The following is a 22,157-nucleotide window of genomic DNA, read 5'->3' as shown; positions in this document are numbered from 1 at the left end:
CTTTCCTAGAAAAACGGGTGCCTTCTTATGATAACTGAAAATGTTCCACATAACCTCGAACACCTCTACAGAGCAGAATAACATATTTTTCCTCCAGGTAAAGAGGGTCAATCGCCCAGTTAAAACACACAGAGTATGATTTTATAGCTCCCTCCCAACGGGGCTGCTGGTGCCGGCGTGGAGACGACAATGCCCGAGCAGCAGTGGCGCACACAGATCAGTTTCAGTCTTTGTCAGTGGAGGATAGGGGGCGGAGGAAGCAAACTCATTAGAATCCTATAAAAAGAAACTATCCGAGATCATAAAACAGCCGGCAGCAGGACTCAAGTACGCACTCACAGCCCGAGTGGAAACCTCCTGTCAACTTTCTCTCTGAGCCCCACAGCATCAGCATTTTCACAGAGCGTCTTCTTCATTGTTTCCCCTCCACACTGGGCTCTCTGTGTTTTTCAGATGACTGTCGATGGCAGTCATTCTTCTGATTATCTGATTTTCAGGAACAAAACCTTGGCTTCTTCACCACTCCACGCAGACGGGCAAGCGTGGCGCATGGACTCTGTCAGGGCGCACACTCCTCTTTGAGAAACGTCTTTTTTTTTTTGCAGCACGATATTATTATCTTTTTATTTTTTTTGGACTTTTAGTATTTCCTTTCCCCCAAGGATGCTCGTCTTAACCTGGAATAGATGCTGTGTTGTGATGTTTCTCGTCGCCACGCTACAGACGGGGACATCTTACGGATCTGACGCGCGCCCGAAAGCGAACTCCATCAAGCCAGCTCTGCTGGAGGAAGCACCTACACCCGCTACAAACCGATCCTCACCCGGTCACAGTGGGATCACCAAGAAATACAACATCCTCACACAGGTACGTTTCAATCTGAGCGCGTAATGATTGTGCCAACTACATTTACGCACAGCTTGAAGTTGGTTTCGTGGATAAGAGGCAGTGGAATAACTTATTATTAGTTGCCATTAAAACTTAACGACTCCTCAGAGTGTTATCGTATTTTATTTAGTATAATGGAAGGATTATTTTTGAGTTGTATTAAATTATAAGGGTTTAGTTTGCTCGTAATTGTGCGGAACGTCTCCAAGACGGTGTCCGCATGCGTAAAATGGCGTTTAAATAAACGCACGCTCACGTGTGAATCGTTATTGGAAATTGCAGGGATCGGACCCCTCATAAACCCTAATTGCCTCACAGACCTGACGCCACCGCCGGGTTCAGCGCACTTCCTCATAAATCATTAATGCCAGCAGAAATGTGAGAAAAAGTTAACACTTGGGGTAATTTTCTGTCTGGGTCTTAGTGTCATTAAAGTGGCCCAGACGCTTGCTTGGATTATGAGATTCTTACTGTGGGGCCTCTGAGGGATACTCTTACCGACTACTTAATACCTACTCAAAGAGTTATCAATTCCTGCTGTTTCAACAAAGTGCCACAGTGCTGTAGCTTGAGGGCTGCAAACGGTGAAGATTTGTCAGGTTTGATTTGGTCAAATGGGAAATTTGGGAACATTATTGGCGGTTTCTATTGAATTAGGAATTCAAGTAACATGTGTCCTATTGTTTGATGTGGTTGCAATGATTTATGTGAAAACTAATCCTCATAAAAAATCTTGTTTTAGTTTGTTTTTCTCCTTCTGAAGATGATCCAAAAATTGACATTTACCTGGAAGAGAAACAAAGGAGATTAGTCAAAAAGGGCCTTGATGTGCTTTAAAGATCACATCTTCTTCATATTTAGGAGTCTGATTGTGTTTAACTAAATGACCCATCACATTCTGAGCAGCAGATGGCACTGCCACATCTCAATCATGTCCTCCACAGCAGTCAGTCTCTACCTCTCCTCTCCCAAACAGCTGATTTTCCCCCCTTCTGTCTCTGATGGCCTCACCTTCTAGATTTAACGCTAGCTCGTGTTTACATTTGGCCTGCTCAGCTGTCTGTTATATCACTTGCCGCAGTGATAGTGTTGGATATCTGTGAAGCGTTGAGAGCTGAGAGCAGTGCTCTGACATCCAGCTCAGACAGGAGAAATTATGGAAAAGCCACTTTCTCTCTTCTGCGGAGTGTGTAGCTCCAACCTCAGACAACCCTGCCAGACCTCAATTTGAACGCCTGCTTACATCTCTGCCATCGCAATAATGTGGGGCGGTTTGGACGGGTGGACTGAGGGGAAACAATATGAGTGTGCGCAGACCACCAAACTGTCACAAAAGTAAAATGTCATGGTATACTGTACGGTGTGACCAAATGAAGATGGCTTATAACATTTACAGCAGGAGGGGTACTAATATGTGTGCGTTCCGGCTGCCAAAAGGTTTTTCAGAGTTGTAAAGAAACAGCCGCAGCTCAGCCTTGGCCAGATATGCGGCTTGGGGCTGGCAAACAAACTGTGCTGACCCTCTGCATCTCATCAAACAGTGGCCTTTTATGAGCAGAATAAATCAAAGATAATAAATCTCCTCTCTTCATGAGGCTGTAAAGGCAAAACATGGCCTATGTTAAGTTTATGAGTAATTACGGAGGGATTAAGACTGCAATTATTCAAACTTGGACATCTTAATTATTATATAAGCCTACAAAAAGGCATTGCAACAGCTCATAACTTTCTAAAGTTGTTTACATCAGAGTACTTTCTTCTTCTGCTGATTAAGACTTGGGTGTAAGTTTGGAAAATGGGCACGCACCGACTCAAATTTCTCCTCTGACATCTGCAGGGAAACCTCAGAGCTGATATCCTACAAGTAGATTTATGTTCGAGTTGTCATGTTGCTGAGTTTGTTAAAATTGGTGAGGAATAGCTGGCAGATTTTCACACCTCCAGAGAATTCAAAGTGGGTTCAGGATGTGAGAGAATGGGTGCATGCCAGCTATTTGAGTGTGAAAATCTCCATAATTCAGCATTAAAAGTACTTTTAGCTTTTTTTCTGACATCCAACAGAAGACGAGACAACCTTTTATCACAATGTGAGGCAGGTCTTTGAGGCTGTGAAGACATATCTTACGGATGAAAATAGATTTCCCTTGAAATGCACTTATTTGCTTGCATAAAACTTACTGGAAGTGTGTGACAGTTTGATCTTACTTTTATTTCCTATTCTTACAGTCCTTTGCGATAAGGCCTACAGTAGTTAGGGGAAGGACAAAGTATCGATTCTGCAACATATCGCCATCCAGACTCCTTCTTTTCAGATGACGTCACACTGCAGCGGAGAACACCGCTTAGGAGGCGAGAAGTGATTTCTACATAGAGAAATGGTACCAAGGCTAAGCGTTGAGCTGTTTATGGCTATGCCAAGTGTTTAAAGTGCAGAAATAAAAGCATTCTTAATTCTTAAGCTACTTTTGTGTCCTGAAAGTAGTGAAATATTCATATCAGAAATGGCAGCAGGCAGGGAAAAAAAATCACTTTTTGTAAAGTGTAGGAATCGTATTCAATGTAGAAATTTTCTGACGACAATCTCAGCCTAAAGATCCACTTTGAGCTGTTAGGTACAAACTTATCTGCATTCCTTTTCATTCCTTATGGTTGCCCCCCTCTACCTGACCCCCAATGCACTGGACAATCCTGTAACTAGCTTTACTAAGGGCAGATTGATTTCTTCTGCTAATCAGATGTATCATGTATCATTATGTAGTGGTCTTGAAATTAGAGATACACCCATAGTAAAAGGGCAGATGGCCAATATCGATGTTTTCCGTTACTTCCTTTTGGTGTAAAAGTCCCACAATGGCAACATGTTCTGTCATATTTGACAATAAAAATAGATCAAAGTTTGTCCAACAGGTCACATCTTCTGCCCATTGCCTAATACTAAATCTCCTCTCTGAATCAGTGGTTAGGTCTAATAAATGCCAGCCTGAAACTGATACAACAGATAAAATCTGCTACTGACGTCAGTTCGTGCCCACATTGTTTGCCGATAGCTGGTGTCTGTGAAAAGGGATGATATTGTGGGTCATGCAGGGTTTCCACAGATGGTTTGAGTAGTCAGCATGTGGAAAAAGATTGCTAGCTAGGGAGGTCTGAAAAATTAGGCACTAATAGGGCAAAAGAGGGCATCTGGGGTCCTCCACCATGATTTTTTGGGTAGCAAACTTGATTAACTTCAATCTGGTAAATATTTCAGCAACAATTTCTTTTTGAAAACATTTTTTTGGCCAACTGTCAACATAAAAAATTCCCTTTCTAAATATATGAAGCTCTTATTGTTGCAAGAGTTGATTTTTTTTCTAGCTGGTTCTTTTTAAAATGAGTGGTTTAATGTTTAAGATAAAACAGAAAATAGAATAGAATTGCTTCCTTCTTTGAATGCATCAAAAGCATGATGACTTTGAGAGTTTTAAAACTTTGTCGCAGTCTTACATAACAGCCAAATGAAGTGAAGTTAAATGTATGGATGCCTGTCTGGCTCAGTTGGTAGAGTGAGTGATTTGCTGCAGTAAGGAGGTCAATTTCATGGTTATGTTGCTAGAAACATTCTTTATCTGAGTCTAAAATATGCAGAAAAAGCCAGCTGTAACTTTTTCAGTAAGACTATTTCATTGAGCCAATGATAGGAAAAAGTAGTCGGGCATAATTTGGTGAGTAGTTGGCTGTTTGGCCAACAGCTGGCGCTAGTGGAATACCCTGTCATATATTGTGTTGAATTTTATCACATAATAATCCCGTATTATTGCTGAATTGGTGGAACTTGCTGTGCACATTCCTGCCTTCTTGCCTATTTTCCGTCAAAACCAAAATTGGGTGGTCTTTATGAAAGGGAAGCAACAGATAAGGATAGCTCAGACAATCGTTAATCCAACGAGGGAACCCACAGTCTGGCCGGCACTTAGGCGGGACGTGTCTGTAAAACTTAAGCAGCCGGTCAGTCGGCCTTAACTAGCTGCTTAATTTAATCTGAGACAAAGATTACAAGGCCTATAAAAGTAGATCCGCCCCCCCACCACCACTGACTGAAGTGATCCTAATGAGCTGAGAAAGAGAGAGACAGCGGTAAGAGGGTGTGAGTGCTTGTTAGCTCAGTTTGAGCTTGTCCTGTTGCTTTCGGAGTCTGTGGGTCCCCTGGGTGCTGTGAGGGCCTCACACTGGAGCCATTGGAGGCCTCCTGTGGCAACCTCTTTTACTGTAATTGGACCTGTTAATGAGAGAAGAGATGCTTCGCACCGATTATACCGCCTATATTTCTATCACCTTTTTCTTTGATAATCATTGAGGAGAGAGGCCACGTTTCTGTCTTCATTTCTCATGAATAAGATCTGCTCACATTGTATACTTAACTTAAGGAGGGCCTAGATTTCTGAGACCCTGGGTTCTAGCAGTCAGACCATAAACACATGTGTTTTGAGTGATGAAAGACGCCAAGAAGCGTTTGAAGACATGGTTTGTACGAGTCACTTGTGCGCAGCCATCCCTATGTTATCTGATACCGGCTGTCTGTGCTTTCAGGGCATATGAAGTTTGTTTATGGAGTGACATCGTTTATTTGACTCTGTAAGGCCCCTGCCACTCATTAACACCATTCACGGTTTCATGTTACATGCCTGATCCCTGAAGGTCAAGTGCAATCATGACACAAAACTTAGTCAAGCTTCCATGGAGTTTTCATGCTTTTGTCCTGAGCAAACATGGGATGAAGCATTCTAGTATTCAGGCCTAGGCTCAAAGAAGACAATAATAATTTTATTTATTTATTTATTTATCCATTTATTTGTCAGGGACAATACATAAGCATTGCTCCATTTAATCACATTGCAGTCTGATGCAATGTGTAAAAGACTTCTAGCCATGGCTAATTTGCAGTTCTTGTCCCTGGTTAGGCTTTTATGAAAGGGAGAGAACATTAAAAAAATGAGGTTCAAGCCCTGTAAACATCCTGATAAATCTCATACTGTCTCTAAATCTTAAACCCACACACAAAAACTAAGCAGGAGACGTACCTTGTGTTATTTTTAAGTATTACAAGGTTCTTCCAGCCTGTTATATCAGCACATTGGAATGAGTCCTTAGAGGTAAATAAGGGACCCAAAGTCTGGGGGTGGAGGGTTCAAAGCCCTATATATCCTGCAGTAAATCCCTTGGAGATTGTTGCTCCCGCACATTTAAGGTTCCTCTTCAAAGCTGAGGCTCTTAACCAGCACGAGAGCAGCACGAGACAGGGCCGGGGGCTTCCCTTATGGCTCTCCGTCTGTCTCTTCCTTTATCGTCTCACCAGCATACCAAGAGAAGCTACGGAGGACATGCTCTTCAGCCCACTTCCTGCTAAGGATCCCAGGCAGGGCTTTTATGTGTGAGGACTGTCTAGGGAAAAATAAGGGAGCAACAGAAATAAAAGATGAGACGAATGAGATGCATCCAAATGAAGCGCCGTTTCTCAGATGCTGTGAAAGAGGCGTTTGAAAACATGACAAGATAAGCCGAGATTATCTGTTCAGATTCGAGGGTCAGGCTTGTATCATTGGGTTTCAAAGGGTTGTCTCACAGTTTGAACCATGATGGAAGAGGTGAGGCCTGGTCTTCTTTCCTACCACCTGGCCCCCCACCCCCCTTTCATGCACTTTACACTGTAATTGATCCAGGCCTGCTGTCCAGAGAGGCAGATAGGAATCAGAGCAGGTAGTAAGAAGGACTACTGCACATGGTCTGACTCATTTATCTTCATATTTACAGAGCAGCACATTTTTCATGGTGAAGAAAAAAAGGTCTCACAGCACTTTCTTGAACTCTTCAGAGCATATTTCCAGCACATTTTCCTCCTCAGCTGTGATTATACCAATTGTCCATGGCAATGTTAAAGTTTCTGTGAATGCACAGAAAACCTCCATGAGGTTGAAATTTCATCTTTGGAGGAGTAGTTTGCCAAAAATCCTGATTGTCTCCCTCCGCAAAGCAAACTCCATCAGCTGTGGACTGTAAGATGTGATTAAATGATCTTGAAAACCTATTAAGTAAGATTTACTTTCATGTTAGGTGTAAGATGAGAACATTATTACTGTGGTAATGTCTGCATAATCAAAACAGAGCTTGAGCTGGGATGTAATTAGCCTAGCTTAGCAGTGATCCTGTTAGGACTTTACCAAGGTCTGGCTCCTTTAAAATCTACATGATTTGGTGGAGATCAATCAGATTTAATTGACTTATCTTTATTGATTGAAAGAAAAATTAAGCATATAGTGATAGTTCAGGCAAGCCAGCTGATTCGCTCTAAGACGCTATTGGCTAATTGCTCTCATGCTGCCTTTTTTCTTAAACTGCTCCTCCCTGGCTACGCTCTGCCGCTCATCCACAAGGTGTTTTTGCAGTCCTCCTCCACCCCAGCTCCTCCTTCATTCTGTTTCAGTCTTCATCAGTGCCATTCTGTTGTCATTGATGCATACTCTGCTCTGGGTTTTTGCCGCTTCTCTCACTGCTTTATGCCTTCCTTATTGGCACAGGAAGAACAGGAGCATGTGCCATTCCTGCTTAATACTTTCCACGCAGGCTTGTTGAAAGGCAGGGAGGATCCGAAAACAGCCACCCCACCAAATATAAATAGTAGCATAAGTGCAAAGTAATAACTGCTAATAAAGAAATATTTATGGCTGCATTCATGTGTGTTTCTTGACAACGTGGTCTGGACTGAATCACAGTAATGGCAAAACAGGAAATCTGTGGGTTTAGATAGTTCTTGGTGCTGCAATTGTTCCTTGCCCCTGATCAGTAGTTTTTAAACTTTTATCAGATTGATGCTTGAAGGGCCTGTGTCTATTAACAGCCTTTATTGAAACTTCTGTCTTTCATGTTGCACTCCTGTGTCCTTCAGTAGTGACTATTATCTTGAAAATTGCTCTGCATTCTTGACATTTGCTTTTATCCAAGAAAATGTCACCAATAAATCATATAGAAAGGAATCGTGTCCTGGCATCAGCTGCATCTTTAGACCTTAAAAATTGCAGCCTCGAAAAGACGAGTCAAGTCATTTCCTCTTCTGCCATTGCTGTTGACAAAGTTGATATTAGAAGTCATGTTCTTGATTTTGGTTGGTCAGCGCCAGACAGAGATAGATAAGTGCAGCAGTCTTCCAAAAGATGATTAATTTTCAACTGAGCAGGCAGCTGATACTGTCCAGACAGCATTAAACTCACTGTATGTCTGCTTTTGAATGTAGGACTAAACTGCCATTTTGCAGAAAAATTACAGCCCATATCTTTTTTTAAATGATTAGTTTTGGGCTTTTTGCCTCTATTTAGAAAGCAGAGCTGAAGAGAGACAGGAAACATGGGGAGAAATAGTGGGGGGAAGACATGCACCAGATAGCGCCAAGACCGGCTATACATCCTGCGACCAGTAAGCCGAGCACTTTAGCCTCTGTTTTTGGGCATCTGCTCTACCAACTGAGCTAAACTGGCATCTGATTAAGGGATATATCTGTAAATCTGCAGCCTTGTAACAGGACATGATAATCTTTACAGCTCTTTAAAAAGCTCACAATCTGACAGTGAACTTGGCAGAGCCGTACAGTATTATGCAAAACCATTTTTAGGAAAACAATACAAGGTAGGAGAGAAACAGAAACAGTGCAGGTACTCTGGGGATTTTCTTTTGCTCTAGTGACAAAAGGTGAAAGGGAAATAAGGAAAACTACTTCTACAGTTGCCATATAAAAACCGTCTCAAACTAGCTTCAGATCAATCAGGAACCTGGCAAACAGCTACACCACAGTGGCTTGCAGTAGTATCAGCCATTGCACTAATAATGCATATCATGTATCCCACTTGAAACCCAAACAGATTAGAAAAAAATACCCCTTGCACAGTATGTGCCCTGAAAGACAAACTATTCAGAACAAAACTGCATTTTAAACCATGATGTACACAAATGTATCTTTTGTACTTACTACACATAGTAAACTACACTTTTGAAACTCTTATGTAATTGATAATACAACAGAGCTGCAGTAACTCTTAAAATCTGTGGCAAAGTGGGTCTCTTCTTGCACGAACAAAGCAGAGAGTCAACATAGCAAGACATTAATACTGATGAATATGCTCTATGTGTCCTTTAGGAGTGCCTAAAGTCCAAAGGAGGGAATTCTAACTCAGTGGATAACTTCACCCATGGTGCAAAAGCATCACACATCAAAAACAACAGTCATGCAGTAGACATGTCTATCTCTGTTGTAAAAACTGGCACTTAAACATGTAGTACTTATGCGACTTCTAGTGCTTCTGCAGTCAGCCTCTGTTGGACACTCAAGAAACTGCCGTTTTTTGCATTTCTGCAGGGGCTTCATTTTTCTAAGAATAGAGATTGCTGCTTGCATGCATTCTCTTTTTTTTATAGTCAGGCTGGCCACACAATTGATCAGAGCTTCTCAACTGCTTTGGCTTCAAGACCGACCACCAACTCAGCAACCAGATTTATTTTATGAAAAAAGTAATGCAGTTTGGACCTCAGTAAAAAACTCTGACAAAACAAAGAAAAAAAATGTGTTTTAAGGGGCTTCATATTTACTTTTTTTTTTTTTTTTTTTTTTTTACCAGTCACATCTTCACAAACCACTGAAAATGCCACTGCAACCCACTTTTGGGTCCCAACCCACCAGTTGACTATCGATGCTATAGACGATTTTAGGCCACATTTGTCCTCCCAGATGATCATAGGGGCTTTACCTGATTGACAGCTTATCATAAACATTTTTTCCTGAATTATCCTCAAGTTTGTGTTAGTCTTTACAATTATTTTACTGCCCTCTACTGTGCTGGAGTCTCCCCACCTTCGATTGTAATACAACATCCAATGACTGTGAGCAGACAGTAGGGCTGGGCGATTATGGCAAAATAAAAAATTCTAAAAAAATGAATGAACGATTATTCCACCCCCAACCTCCAACTCGGTTTCAACTCGGTTTCAAACAACTGAAAGGAACATGCACAGATTAATAATTTATGGTTATTTATTGAAAAATTTGAAATCTAAACACACATCAGCTGAAATGAAAATGTTTTTTTGTAAAAAGTCAATTTTTTTCAAGAAAAGGGGAAAAATTGAGATAATTGCCAAGACAGGTTTATGTCAGTTAGAGGCTTTAAATGTCAGTTTTGATTATCTTTCGATTAATTGCCCAGCTCTACTTGGTAGCATCACCAGCCTGATGTTAGGTACTTTACACAGACAAGAAATCAGTTCTACTATCTTCTAAGATAGGATTTAATCTTAATTCTTTATCTTGTTTTTTTACATTTTTGCTGTAACTGTTATACCTGAAATGATGGACAGTCAATTGTCCTCCATGTTTTTTATCTATAATTAGTGTTCATAAGGTCAATGGTTGTCTGATTTAAAAATTGTCTTGTGTGTAGCCAACCTCAGGGAACTTGCAAGAGAGAGATTGAAAAACATTTTTTCTTTTTATAATTCAACTGACCCTTATTCGATATCCTTTGCCTTTTATACCCCCTTCATTTGGTAAAATGGACCAAGAAAACTGCTGGAAATTTTGCGGTTGTGGTCACCATGAGTGTCATTTTTCAGATTTTTCAAGTTCTACAGCTGTGCTCCCGATGTCTCCTTGAAAAGGTAAACCCATCTTGTCGTGGTCCATTCCTGTAGTTTGCCATTAAAATAATACTTTTGACTTTTGAGTACTTGAGGAAAAGTTGTGCACAGCAGAACTTTAGAATATTCAGAACTCATCAGATATTATGGCTTTGTTACTTTCATCAACACGTTAAGCATGTGCGCTGTGGGACTGTGTCATGATGATTAATGAGTATTCAGCTTAATATTCCTGCTCATTTTTCTACGTGTGTATCATTGCCTCCATGTGTTTCCAGCCTGAGCAGTCCGTATGGCATCAGTCCAATATGTCTAATCCTGTTCACTCTCTGAGGCACCAGAACATCAAGTAACAACTCCTAATGTGCTGAAATACTCATGATGTCGGGGGTTGGTTTAAACATGTGGCGTACATTCGTACTTGCCAGTTCTCGAGGGAACTGAAGACCCTCTCAGCTGACCTTTCTACCAAATGATTTTGCTTTTTATTATGGTTATAATGATTTGACTGTGTTTTAAAGCTCTCTCTTGTTCCGTTTAATGTTTATTGTTCCGTGTTTGTCAGTGGTAAGCCACACTAAATCAGATCTGTCAGAGCAGTGCCAGCTCAGTGTGGTTGTGGTGCGGATGGTGGAGTGCCAACCAAGCATGTTGTTCTAATGTCTTCACTGGACATGATTTACTCAGCCAGAATTCACATCCTGCTTATTTTCCTACATATTTGAATAGGTGTTGTGTTGTGGAATGTTGTAACAGAGATATCCTAGCATCAAACTGAAGGGCTTTAAATGAGACAAAGATGTGCAGATTTTAGACACACAGACTCTCACCCAGTGGATGTGGACTTCTACTGATGCTTTCCTGTAGCTCTTTAAAATGTCCCCTCTCTCCTTTTCTTTTCATGAGATCTGTGCACATTTGTGACATTACTTTATTTGTCAAAGGAGTTCATTTGATTTTGAGAAACAATTTACGTAGAACTCCTTTGCTCCTGCTCCAAGTGAGCGTCTGACTTGCATGTGTAAGGAATTATATAAAGACAGCAGTTCCAGTAAAACTTCCCATTGCTGCACATACTTGTTATGGAAAAAGTAAACTTGGACTTAATTGTACTTCTTGCTGCTGTGGACTGAGGATGTTATGTTAGTTAAGGTGGTGGTTTTTCTCCAGTGGCCATTTAGTTCACTTCTGGAAAAGACTTTTAGGTTGTAGGTGTGCTTTGCTGGACAACAGGACAAAATGTCCAAACCTTTGGGGATAAAAACAAGACATTCTCAAATGAGGCAAAAATTGACTTTTAAGGAACATAACTGGCTTCATTAGCTTATCCTTGATGTCTAATAATTCATAAGTTTCTGTAAACTTTGTCGTGAAAGTGCTAGAATGTCGCTGATATCAGTAATGCCATAACTGCTGCCCTTCAGTCCTCTCTGCAGGTTAACATCCACATTCCTGAGCTGAATATCATCACTCAGTGCTTCAGTAATTTTTAAGAACAACCTGACACAAACAGGTGTTAAACCACACTGTTCCATCAAGGTGAGCAATTAGTGCCATCAGTTCACTGTTTACATCAGGTGCAAAAGCTTAATGGCTGAGCTACAGTGGCTAGTAGAGGCATGCAGCTGCTGCTTCCATCAGCTCCGCTGCAGCACGTATCTGCTACGGCGGTCTGGGGCCCCCTGCAGCAGTTCAGGAGGACTTCTATCTTTGCCAGATGCCGGATCAATGTGCATCAGTTGAGTACAGAGAAGATCGAGCAGGGCAGGAAGTTTTGCCAAAACCAAATTGAAATGTCAGGTCAAATTTCAGAATAAAACGCTCCATGTTGATGCTAGACAAAGCCAGAATATATTTCACTTCACTACATCAACAAAACGTCATCGGGGGGGGGGTAGCCGAGCCCGGGTCAACAGGTCAGAGGGACAAGAAGAATAGGTAAAGTTTTTTGACACTGTACTTCTCAAACACATCAAATAAACTGTTTATAAATGGGTTACATAGTAGAAAGTCCAAATTTAAGGACAAAAAAAGAGACAAGTCCAACCCTCACAAAGTCCTTTCTAACAATAGCTTGACGTGTGTCAGTGACATAGTCAAACTACAACACGCTGGCGTACTGAGTGGCTACATTTGACCCCAAGGGGCTTTCAAGGTGAAACATGATCTTTCCTGAAATATAAACAAGAAAATATGGTTGTTTATTATATGGTGTGACTTTACCTGAAAAGACACTCAAAAACTCAACTCAATCATTCTCGTGCTGTTTTCTACTGGCCATCATATGTTGTAGAAGTCAAACTTTTTACCATTTTCTTGCTTAGACCTCCTTGTTTTTGATTCCAGTGTTTATTAATTTTTACTTAGAACAGAAGATTTCTCCCAGAAGACTTGAGTACAAGTAAAAGTAGTGTTTTATAAAGTACTCAAAAAAGTAAAAGTACTCAATTACAGTAATTTCAGTAAATTTGATTAGTAACTTAGCCGTTATTCCCCTTTACCTTTTCACATCCCCCACACCTCTCTTCCTCCCAAACCCTTTTTGTTCTTTCTTTCTATTCATAAGGCCCTTAGGGCATTTGATGTGTATGGGAGCATTGGGGATCAGCAAAACGTTAAACACCGACTGATTCAGAATAATCATTCTGATAATTGAATAATTGTCCAGTTGCACCCTGCTGATGGTGTAGTCCATGCTAATGAATGCATGTAGCAGAGAATTCACGCCACACCACCTTAGTTCTGGTTGTGTTCCTTAAACTTTAAGGACGGACTAGTCTAACCATTTTTTTTATTTGTACAGAATCTTAAGTTTCCTCTCTTAAATATGACATTATTTCTCAATATTTCATGGCACTGATGCACATTTATTACACTCAAATTCAGGCAGACTACAGTCTGGCATGTAGTTCAACTGCTATGAAATATTAAGTACCAAATTAACAAAATTTCATTTAATAACTTTGGACGAGAGTGTTTGGATCCAGCTAAATCCTGTGGGGTAGGGTTGTGCTCTCCAGTCTTCTGACCTCAACAGATTTCTGTGCTGAACATAACATGGCTTTTATTTGGCTTGTTAACTGCTTCAATTTAAGTTTTGAAACCCCCAGGTGCATGGTGAAAATGTGGTCTCTTGAATGGTATTAAAAAGATTACAGTCAGTGTGTGAGGTCTGGGTAAGTAGGGTTATGAAATTCCTCGTCTGTCCTTGTGCAGCAGAATTACCATCGTAAAATAAATGCTGAATTTAATCAAATTCCATTGGGAGGAGAAAGAACATTGGTTTACCATCCCAAGAAAGCTCATTCATCTTCTGGAAAGCCACAAGTATGTAACAATGGTTGCACCTTGGAACATGCACCTTTGACCTGTCTGAGCAGATAGGCTATGCAAATGCAACCATGTAAGCAGCAACACTGTTTTTAGGCACTTGATCCTACTGGTCTTATCTCTGTGCAGCCTATTAAACAAATGTATCAAGCAAAATAAAGCACCATACAGTCCTGGGATGTCTAACCCATGGACACTTTCCAAATTTAGTAGTCTTTACTCTGCTAATTCTACGTCTGTATCTCAGAAATCATTCTTAAACTACACCTGTGTGAAGATAAATATGTGCTTGAACAATAATTAGATCTTACTTTTCCAAGCGGGTTTCCACAGGTTGACTAAATGCCTCTTTCTCTCAGCAGGTGTATCCATGCAGCAATGATAAGGAGTGCAGCGTAGGAAGCTACTGCCACAGTCCTCAGCAGGCCCCGTCTCGCTGCCTCACGTGCCGCAGGAGGAAGAGGCGCTGCCATCGAGATGCCATGTGCTGTCCTGGGAACCGCTGCAGCAATTGTACGTAACAAAAAAAAGAACATAACTTTCACTCCGTCTACATTCATTTTGGGCATTTGAAAACCAAGCTGTAACCCTTAATGTCTTGTGTGGATGAACTTGAACGCCAGCTGAAAAAGGTTTGATATACAAAAGCTCATACTGCCCACTGCGGTGGTCAGGGATGCCTTCATCTGGAGTGAATTGGTTGTGTAGACGCAACTTGTACTTGTATGAATTGAAAACAGCTAGTCAACTTACGTGATCTGCTGTATTCTGCTAGTAAACAAAAATCATGGCTTTATTTCTATCCAGCCTTAGTCTCAGAGTGATGGGATTTGAGGTGCTTTTTATTAGTCCAGGTTTTTTGTCTTAGCTCAGTAATAAGAGCCAGCCGTTGTTCAACAACTGGTTCTTTATTTGGTAACATTTTGCCTTTTAATATCTTTGAAACAACACAAATGGAAAAAAGGAAAGAGTTGGCTCCCGTTGCCCACAAGAGGAGCCAACTGACCGCTGCTCTCAGACGCCTGTCTTTGCAGACCTCCACTGTCAGGACAGATACACAAGAAGAAACTGTCAAAGTCAAATCCAATTAAACTTCTGGTGAGAGTTAAGGGAGGGTAGGTAAGGAACTGCCTGGATGACAGTAAAACAGGAACACTTTTACAATTTTTATCACAAACTTTTAGCCTTTTACAACAAAAGTAACTAACCTGACCTGCCAAATCTAATTAGAAACTTTGAAACTTTAAAAATAGACTAATAGACTAAACTGTGCTTACAGAGTGAAGCTTGTCCTTCATGAAAACCCAGCTAACGTAGAAACAGCGAGCCACTTCTTGCATAACTACTACTGAAACAGCAAATACGTCATCCTGGCAAATTCCGTCACTTCTGACCCGACAAAGGTGGTGTCTCACAGTGCACCTTGTCATTTAAAATTAAGTTGTCATTTCGACTATTGTGTCCTTTAAAAGTAACCTGACACACCAGACGGATTTGTCTCACACATTCATCTGGAAAACCTTTGATAGACAGCATTTGGGAGAGGGCAGAGCCTTTAAAAAGAAAACTCGGAGGGTGACTGGATGAATGTTCTGTCTGTCAAATATTTACAGGCCAATCAGACAACAAAACACGTGACATCATCGCCGCTACCGAGGTACACGTGCACCGCTACCGAGTAATAAACTACATAGAACAGCATAACATGAACCATGGCGACTATAGACATGTCAGTACACAACGTTTGCCATTTTTGAATAGAAAACAACTCACTGCTGTTCTTTGTTCTTCTTTTAATGAAGAAATGTCATCAAGTTCAGATAAAACTGGCTTCCACGCTAATGTCTTCTGCAATAACTGCACTGGCTTCTTGTTGCTGCTTGCTTACGTCACGACTCCGCCGTGCCCAAAAGTACGGCCCCTCGTCACTGACTGGTCCTACTGACTGGACCTTCTAACTGGGCCGAAACTGTTCAGAAGGGAGCTTTGCAAGATAGATTCGCCAGTGAGAAACACAGAAACGGGTGGATCCATCTGCTTTACAAGGTTGCTTAAAAAGTACGTTTATGACAACATTAGGGAGAAAAGCTGTTAGGAGGCAGCTCTAGTCTCTTAGCTCGTGGCTAATTTGCTTCATTTATTCTTATTACCAGCATCTTCACTGGTCATAACGGAGGGATACCAAGCCACCCTAAGAGACCTTTGGCAATGATGTATAGACTGTTGTTTGCTAAAGAGGCAGGCAAGTTTGCTCTGATATCAGGTCATTACTGAAGATGTACTGTTAATGCAGAGGAGGACATAACCATTAGGTAAAGGTGAACACAGCTTAACTTTTTCCTGCATCTGTCTGTATTCTGAACGTTTGGAATTAAAGGGTTAACTCACTTATCAAGAGCGTGAAATATAAAGTAAACTTGGTCATGTTATAGTTCATTTAAAAAACACCAAAACAAATCATTTGGTGTGACTATGTTATTATTACAAATATTTTATAACCAATATTATACAAATATATTAGCACATTTATACATATTTGGGTTTGTTTGGTAAAACATTACCGAAAAGAAAAAAAAAATCCAAAATGGAACAAAGATTATTTTTCTTTGTATTAATTTGTGTTTTTTTTTTTTTTTTTTTTAAAGTCATTCATTAATGAAATAAACATGTAAACTTTGTGATATAGCCCTGATGTTATTTGATCAGCAGTGATCATCAACTGGAGGCCTGGGGGCAAGATCAGGTCCCCCACAGCTTCCCATCTGGCACCCAGAAGATTATTAAATTCAGAAAATGTGAGGAAATTGTATTGTGGTATTTACAGTGTCTTTTATTTTCAAAAATCCCTGACTGAGAGAAAAAAATCTGGATTTGCTTCATCAATGTCACAACCAGAAAAACACTCGGAGAGCAATCGCTGACATTTCCTGAAAAATTCCAGCAAAATCTGTCCACAACTTTTGGAGTTATGTCACTAACAAACAAACAAACAAACAAACAAACCCACCTGTCAGCCATTATTAGTAAATAAGATGCATAATAAACACACACTCATCTAACCATTCTTGATGAGAACTGCCGGTACAGTGTCAACCTACTGGTTTCCCTGCCTGGATATCAAAAACAAAAGACCTGTTTACTGCATGTGTTTTTCACCAATCAGGATTAAACATATTTGACTCAAACCCAGTGATGCACCGCATTACAGCCCTAGAAATACGTGGCTAAAATATCTCAGTCACCCCCTTGTGGCTGGCTGCAGTAGGCGACAGGGACGGAATTTACTGCTAATGCCTACAAATAAGGTACACGGTATTACAAAGGAAATCAAAACATCTCAATCATCTCATCTTGGCAGACACTAATTTGCTCAATTAGTGTCTGCCAAGAAAAAAATCTGGCCCTGGTGTAAATGTAGTTGGTGATTCCTGATCTAGAGTCTTCAAATCCACCTGGACATTTCTATACAAACATACATTTGTGGTTGGTTTTACACCAAAGTACAGGTAGGACTCTATGAGAAGTAGGAATTTGCCAGGGCTGAGAACTATGGATGTGCATGTGCATGCATGTGTCACTGTGATAATGCATAGTATGGAGGCATGTAGTAAAGTGCAGTTATTTGGTATCCAAATGCCCAAAACTGGTTATTAATGCAATATGTAAACAGGGGCAATTTCACCTAGAGAGTCACTGCTGGGATGTAATTAAATATTTGACCAGTTTAACCCAGTTACTGGGAAGAAATGATGACATTTTTGAAGATGTTGTTTCATTAATAAATAGTGCAGTGCCACTCTGAGGTTGAGCTGACATTGCCTTTTGTTTATGGTGGACAAAATAGACAAATGCAAGGTGCTTTCACTGTCATTTACACTATCTTATTTTTAAACCATCTCTTAGGTTGTTCTTTATAATGTCTGACCTTCATATTTGTCTGTTTTCTCCTTCTGCAGATATTTGTGTCCCTATCTCAGAGAGTGTGCTCTCGCCTCACCTCACAGCTTTAGACGAGCACAACAAACTCTCCACCAAAGAGCACAACTGGAGGAAGAGCGGGAAAGCGAAACATTCTCTTAAAGGTAAGATTTCATTACTGAAGTTACGCATTAAACATGTCCACTAAATCTCATGACACTGTCACATTTGTATTTCTTTCATCTTTTCTCTAGTCATCCTCTCTGAATTTCATATTTTTTAGCCCAGTCTCTCTGTTGTTCACTGTCTGCGAGTCCTGCAGAGTTCATGGGCAACACCAGTCCACAAACTATGTTGATAATTACCCCTCTGCTCGTATGTCAGTGTCTGTGGGCACGAAATCACTGCGTGGGGAACCACAATGCCTGTGCTGTTTCTGCACCTACATAAAGCCATACACACACTGACAGCACACATTATATGATACACAAGTGAGAACCACAGAATGCAGGTTTGGCACCATTATGGCTGGTAACTCTCAGAGCCCCCTGCTTAGCATCCATGTCACCTGATTTAAAGTCAATGTAAAAGGCCTCTATATAAAGCAATGCATTTAATGAGACACTTAAATTACTCAACTCTAAATGCACCCTCAGGACAGCAGGCTGCAATGCTAAAATCAATGTGAAAATAGCAGCGCAGCTTCAAGTTGCTATAAATAAGTCTTTTATGTGCACTAAACTGCATTATGAAGTCTGTGTGCAGGTTGCTGTTTGGAAAAAATCCAACAACACAATCAGTAGTGTTAAAGCAATGCACAAGCAAGTCTCTTTTAGCAGCCCACTGCAATGAGAGCTGGAAATTTCTATTGAAAAGCCATCCATACGGGATCATTTTGAAGAGCAAAGCAGCTTTTGGCAAGGGGTGACACAATTTTGGAGTTTTTTTTTATTTTGAGCAAAAAACCTGCATAACTAATTCATACTAATTATGTGCTCATTGGAGGACTGCTAACTTCTTGCCAAGACTATCAGACTCAGACCAGATGGGGCGATATGGTCAATACACAGAATTAGCAAGTTGTTTGCTTGATTTATGTTGAATGCTCCGTGCATTTCTTTTGTCTCTAAAGGCCGAACATAATGCAATCAAATTGAAACTTAGAGAATGGTTTGCATTAACTTAACCGTATGGAAAACATAACAGCTTAATGAAGCATAATCATACATTTCCTCTGCTTTATTTCACTGAAGACCTATACGTCTGAGATGCTGGATGGGTTGTAATGTCACACAGCTCTTTTACAGCCTTGATGATGTATTTAGTTCTGTTTTTCTAAGAAATGCCAACTCCATGTACTGTTTGGAGTTGTATTGATTGCTGGTTCACCGCTCCATGTGCTTTTTCTCATCTTAGGGCATGAAGGCGACCCCTGTCTGCGCTCATCCGACTGCTCGGAGGGCTACTGCTGCGCACGCCACTTCTGGACCAAAATCTGCAAGCCAGTACTGCGGCAGGGCGAGGTGTGCACCAAGCAGAGGAGGAAAGGCTCACACGGCTTGGAAATTTTCCAACGCTGTGACTGTGCCAAGGGCCTTTCCTGCAAGGTGTGGAAAGATGCCACCTCATCGTCCAAGTCCAGGCTGCACATGTGCCAAAAGATCTGAAGTGGAGGCAGCTGCAGTCGGCATCCAGGCCTCTGTCTCCATCTGCCAGGGGAAAGTTTTCTTTCTTTTTTTTTTTTCAAAGGATGGGTTGTGGCTGTATTGAAAGGAGAAAAAGACAGAGACTAACAAAAGACAGAACAGACTGCGTGGGTTCAAGCTCGCTATTCTGCAAGCGGCGAGTGAACGGGATTGCTTTTATGTGTCTGCTGCGAGTGCTCCATCCCTGCACCGACAAACAAATACACACAGAAGCACACATGCGCTTCATGGTTTTCTGAGAGTCAGTGATCTTCTGGTTTGCTTGCTCACAAATATGACAAACTTTATACAATCTCATGACAATCAGGAGGCCACAAAGTTAGCTCATAGATGCTGTGTTAGACATGAAACTTTGTCTAGATGGAAGCAATAGAAGTAGCACTCCATCAAGCTATAGCTTATAATAATAAGACTATTTACAAACAAGCCATATTTCTATTTACTGCACTAGAAACTCCAAAGTGGAAATCAGTTCTGTTATATCCAGTCTTTCATTACCGGGCCTGATTTCTCCCACAGTGTGTTGACTGATTTGTTTAATTCTAATATCTCACTCTTCATGTTGTTTGTAGTAAGTCTTGAAGAATTTAACTGTTTGTATGCAAGCCATTTACAGCCAGTAACAACGTCCAGACCCATCACATACCAGCTATGTTTTACCAGCAACTAATTGCATATACAGTTTACTCCAGAGCTCCACTTGTGTACTGCAGCAGCACGGACTTCAATGCAGCACAAAAAATCCTCTTAAACCAAAGAATGAAAGAACATTTAGATCAGAGTGATGAGTTTCATCTGGGACATTAGCTCCTCGGTCGATTTTTAGCCACAAGAAGAAAGATAAAGCATTGTGTCCGTTGTGGGACCCTCGTTTGATCTGTCATGTACAGCTGCAGTCTATTGTGATACAACTTTTGTGGGTTTGCACTGAGGTACTGCTCCTCTGCAGACTTGGTAGGTCTGAGTGGTTCTGCTTTTCCGATCACAAAAACAGGACTCGAGAAGGGTGATTTTTCTGACATTTCCATCTCCAATAGGAAGGGAATTGCAAAGAATTTTATGTGAGTTGTCCAAAACACTCGTTAAACCTTAGTTACCAAAGAGAACTACTCTTCGAATCACCTTTTTTAACCTTGGTCAGATGCAAGCGCATTTTCTCTCCTCATAGATACCATGCAATTCTCTTGTGCTTAAGGCAAAGCCATGCTTGATCACAGTGGAACTTAATCTAACACCCATTTGTCAGCTACATAGTCCCTATATCACATCTTTGCATTGTCTTTAGAGCATCAAATACACATATTTTGTACCCATTCAAAATATCAATAAGCTCTTATATTGTAAATAGATTGGAAACGATGAAAATGTATTTAAGAATAACTGTATATCATGTACATATAATAAAAATATTAATCTTAAAGGATACAGCAAAATGATCTAGGTGAGAAGACTAATGAGGGGTGAAATAGAGCAAGCACAGTTACACAGTTAGACTCAGAGAAATGTAGTTCAAATGAGAGTAAAAGTTGTGTTTAGATAGACTGGACTGATGTTACAGACCGGGACAAGGAGAGACAAGCACATTATTTCCCATGACAGTTTGTGTACATGGTGTGTAAATGGTGTTAAGATTAATATCCCACTAAAATGTTGTTTTTGTCAATACATTGATTTGTTTTGTGTATTTACAATGATGGATGAATAAAGAATGTATTTTGTATCAGCTGTGATACAGGACTGGTTATTCACTCACTTATGGGCTTAAAGCTTCACTGATGAACTTATAGTTTCTAGGGATGGGCAAACTGTACTGCATTAACATAACAGACGAGCTGGGAAGTATGTCTTACTTAAAGGGCTAATGGACTTAGCACTGAAACATGTAAATCAAGAAGTAGCACAGGTTATTAGAAGTTAAATACATTTTGAATCATAAATCATACCCTCTTTTTTCCCTTCTTGAAGTGCAGCTGTGTTGTTCCAATGATGCTATCCACGCCTTCGAATTCCTTATGGATGCTTTTCTGGCAAGCCTGGACCTTTAGTGACTTTTCAGGGTCTTTAAAGATTATATCCTCCACACCAGTGAATCTGATATTCCAAATCTTTTTTTTTTTTTTTTTTTTTACAATTTTCAGTCATTTATGTCACTAAATCTGAATGGTACAACCGCATTGTATCCCACAATGCTTTGACTGTGACAACCAATGGCAGGCTGCTCTGAAGTGGCATTATGCTTTGTTGAACTGGGTATCTTTAACCGTACAGATCATGCAGGAGATGGCCTTAATAGTTCATAATAGAGAAAAAGAGAGACAGAAAGTCTGTGATGTGGCCCTCTGTGTCACTGCAGACAGAACTGTTTTGAATAATGTCATAAATACAGCCAATACAAAAAAGCATTAGGACTTCTTTATGTGAAACTGTTGCTATTTTGAAGACTTTTTGTCACAGAATGATTTTTTTCACTTTTTGGTCCCCAAGAGATTGGAGAACAAGTTGGTACACATTTAAATTTCTGTTCAGTTTTTTCTTTTGCCTTTATAGTCCCAACTGTTTTTGTTTTAATTCAAGTGACATAACTGCGGTAATCATATTCTTAAAGCTCAGGATGTCCTGAAATAATAATATTTAGAGCTTGACTGTGCACTTTAGGGT

The 22,157-nt window shown here is 40.5% G+C and overlaps 1 protein-coding gene across 1 annotated transcript; it reads left to right on the top strand.

The window, feature by feature from the left end:
• Positions 1-318: 318 nt before the first annotated feature.
• Positions 319-21,222, top strand: dkk2 (dickkopf WNT signaling pathway inhibitor 2). The gene is made up of 4 exons (XM_041784592.1): positions 319-867; positions 14,238-14,388; positions 17,832-17,957; positions 19,210-21,222. The coding sequence occupies exons 1-4, from the start codon at positions 664-666 to the stop codon at positions 19,458-19,460; spliced, it is 732 nt and encodes a 243-aa protein (XP_041640526.1). The 5' UTR covers positions 319-663; the 3' UTR covers positions 19,461-21,222.
• Positions 21,223-22,157: the final 935 nt, after the last annotated feature.

Source organism: Cheilinus undulatus, linkage group 4, assembly GCF_018320785.1.
Source record: "Cheilinus undulatus linkage group 4, ASM1832078v1, whole genome shotgun sequence".
NCBI lineage: Eukaryota > Metazoa > Chordata > Actinopteri > Labriformes > Labridae > Cheilinus > Cheilinus undulatus.
This window is presented reverse-complemented; position numbering and strand designations above follow the sequence as displayed.

What these genes read in the sequence shown, in the direction of transcription:
- dkk2 (XM_041784592.1), top strand. Translation starts at nt 664, where the DNA reads ATGCTCGTCTTAACCTGGAATAGATGCTGTGTTGTGATGTTTCTCGTC. An exon ending in TGGGAACCGCTGCAGCAATT is followed by an intron (nt 14,389 to 17,831) that starts GTACGTAACAAA and finishes CTCCTTCTGCAG; the next exon opens with ATATTTGTGTCCCTATCTCA. An exon ending in AGCGAAACATTCTCTTAAAG is followed by an intron (nt 17,958 to 19,209) that starts GTAAGATTTCAT and finishes TTCTCATCTTAG; the next exon opens with GGCATGAAGGCGACCCCTGT.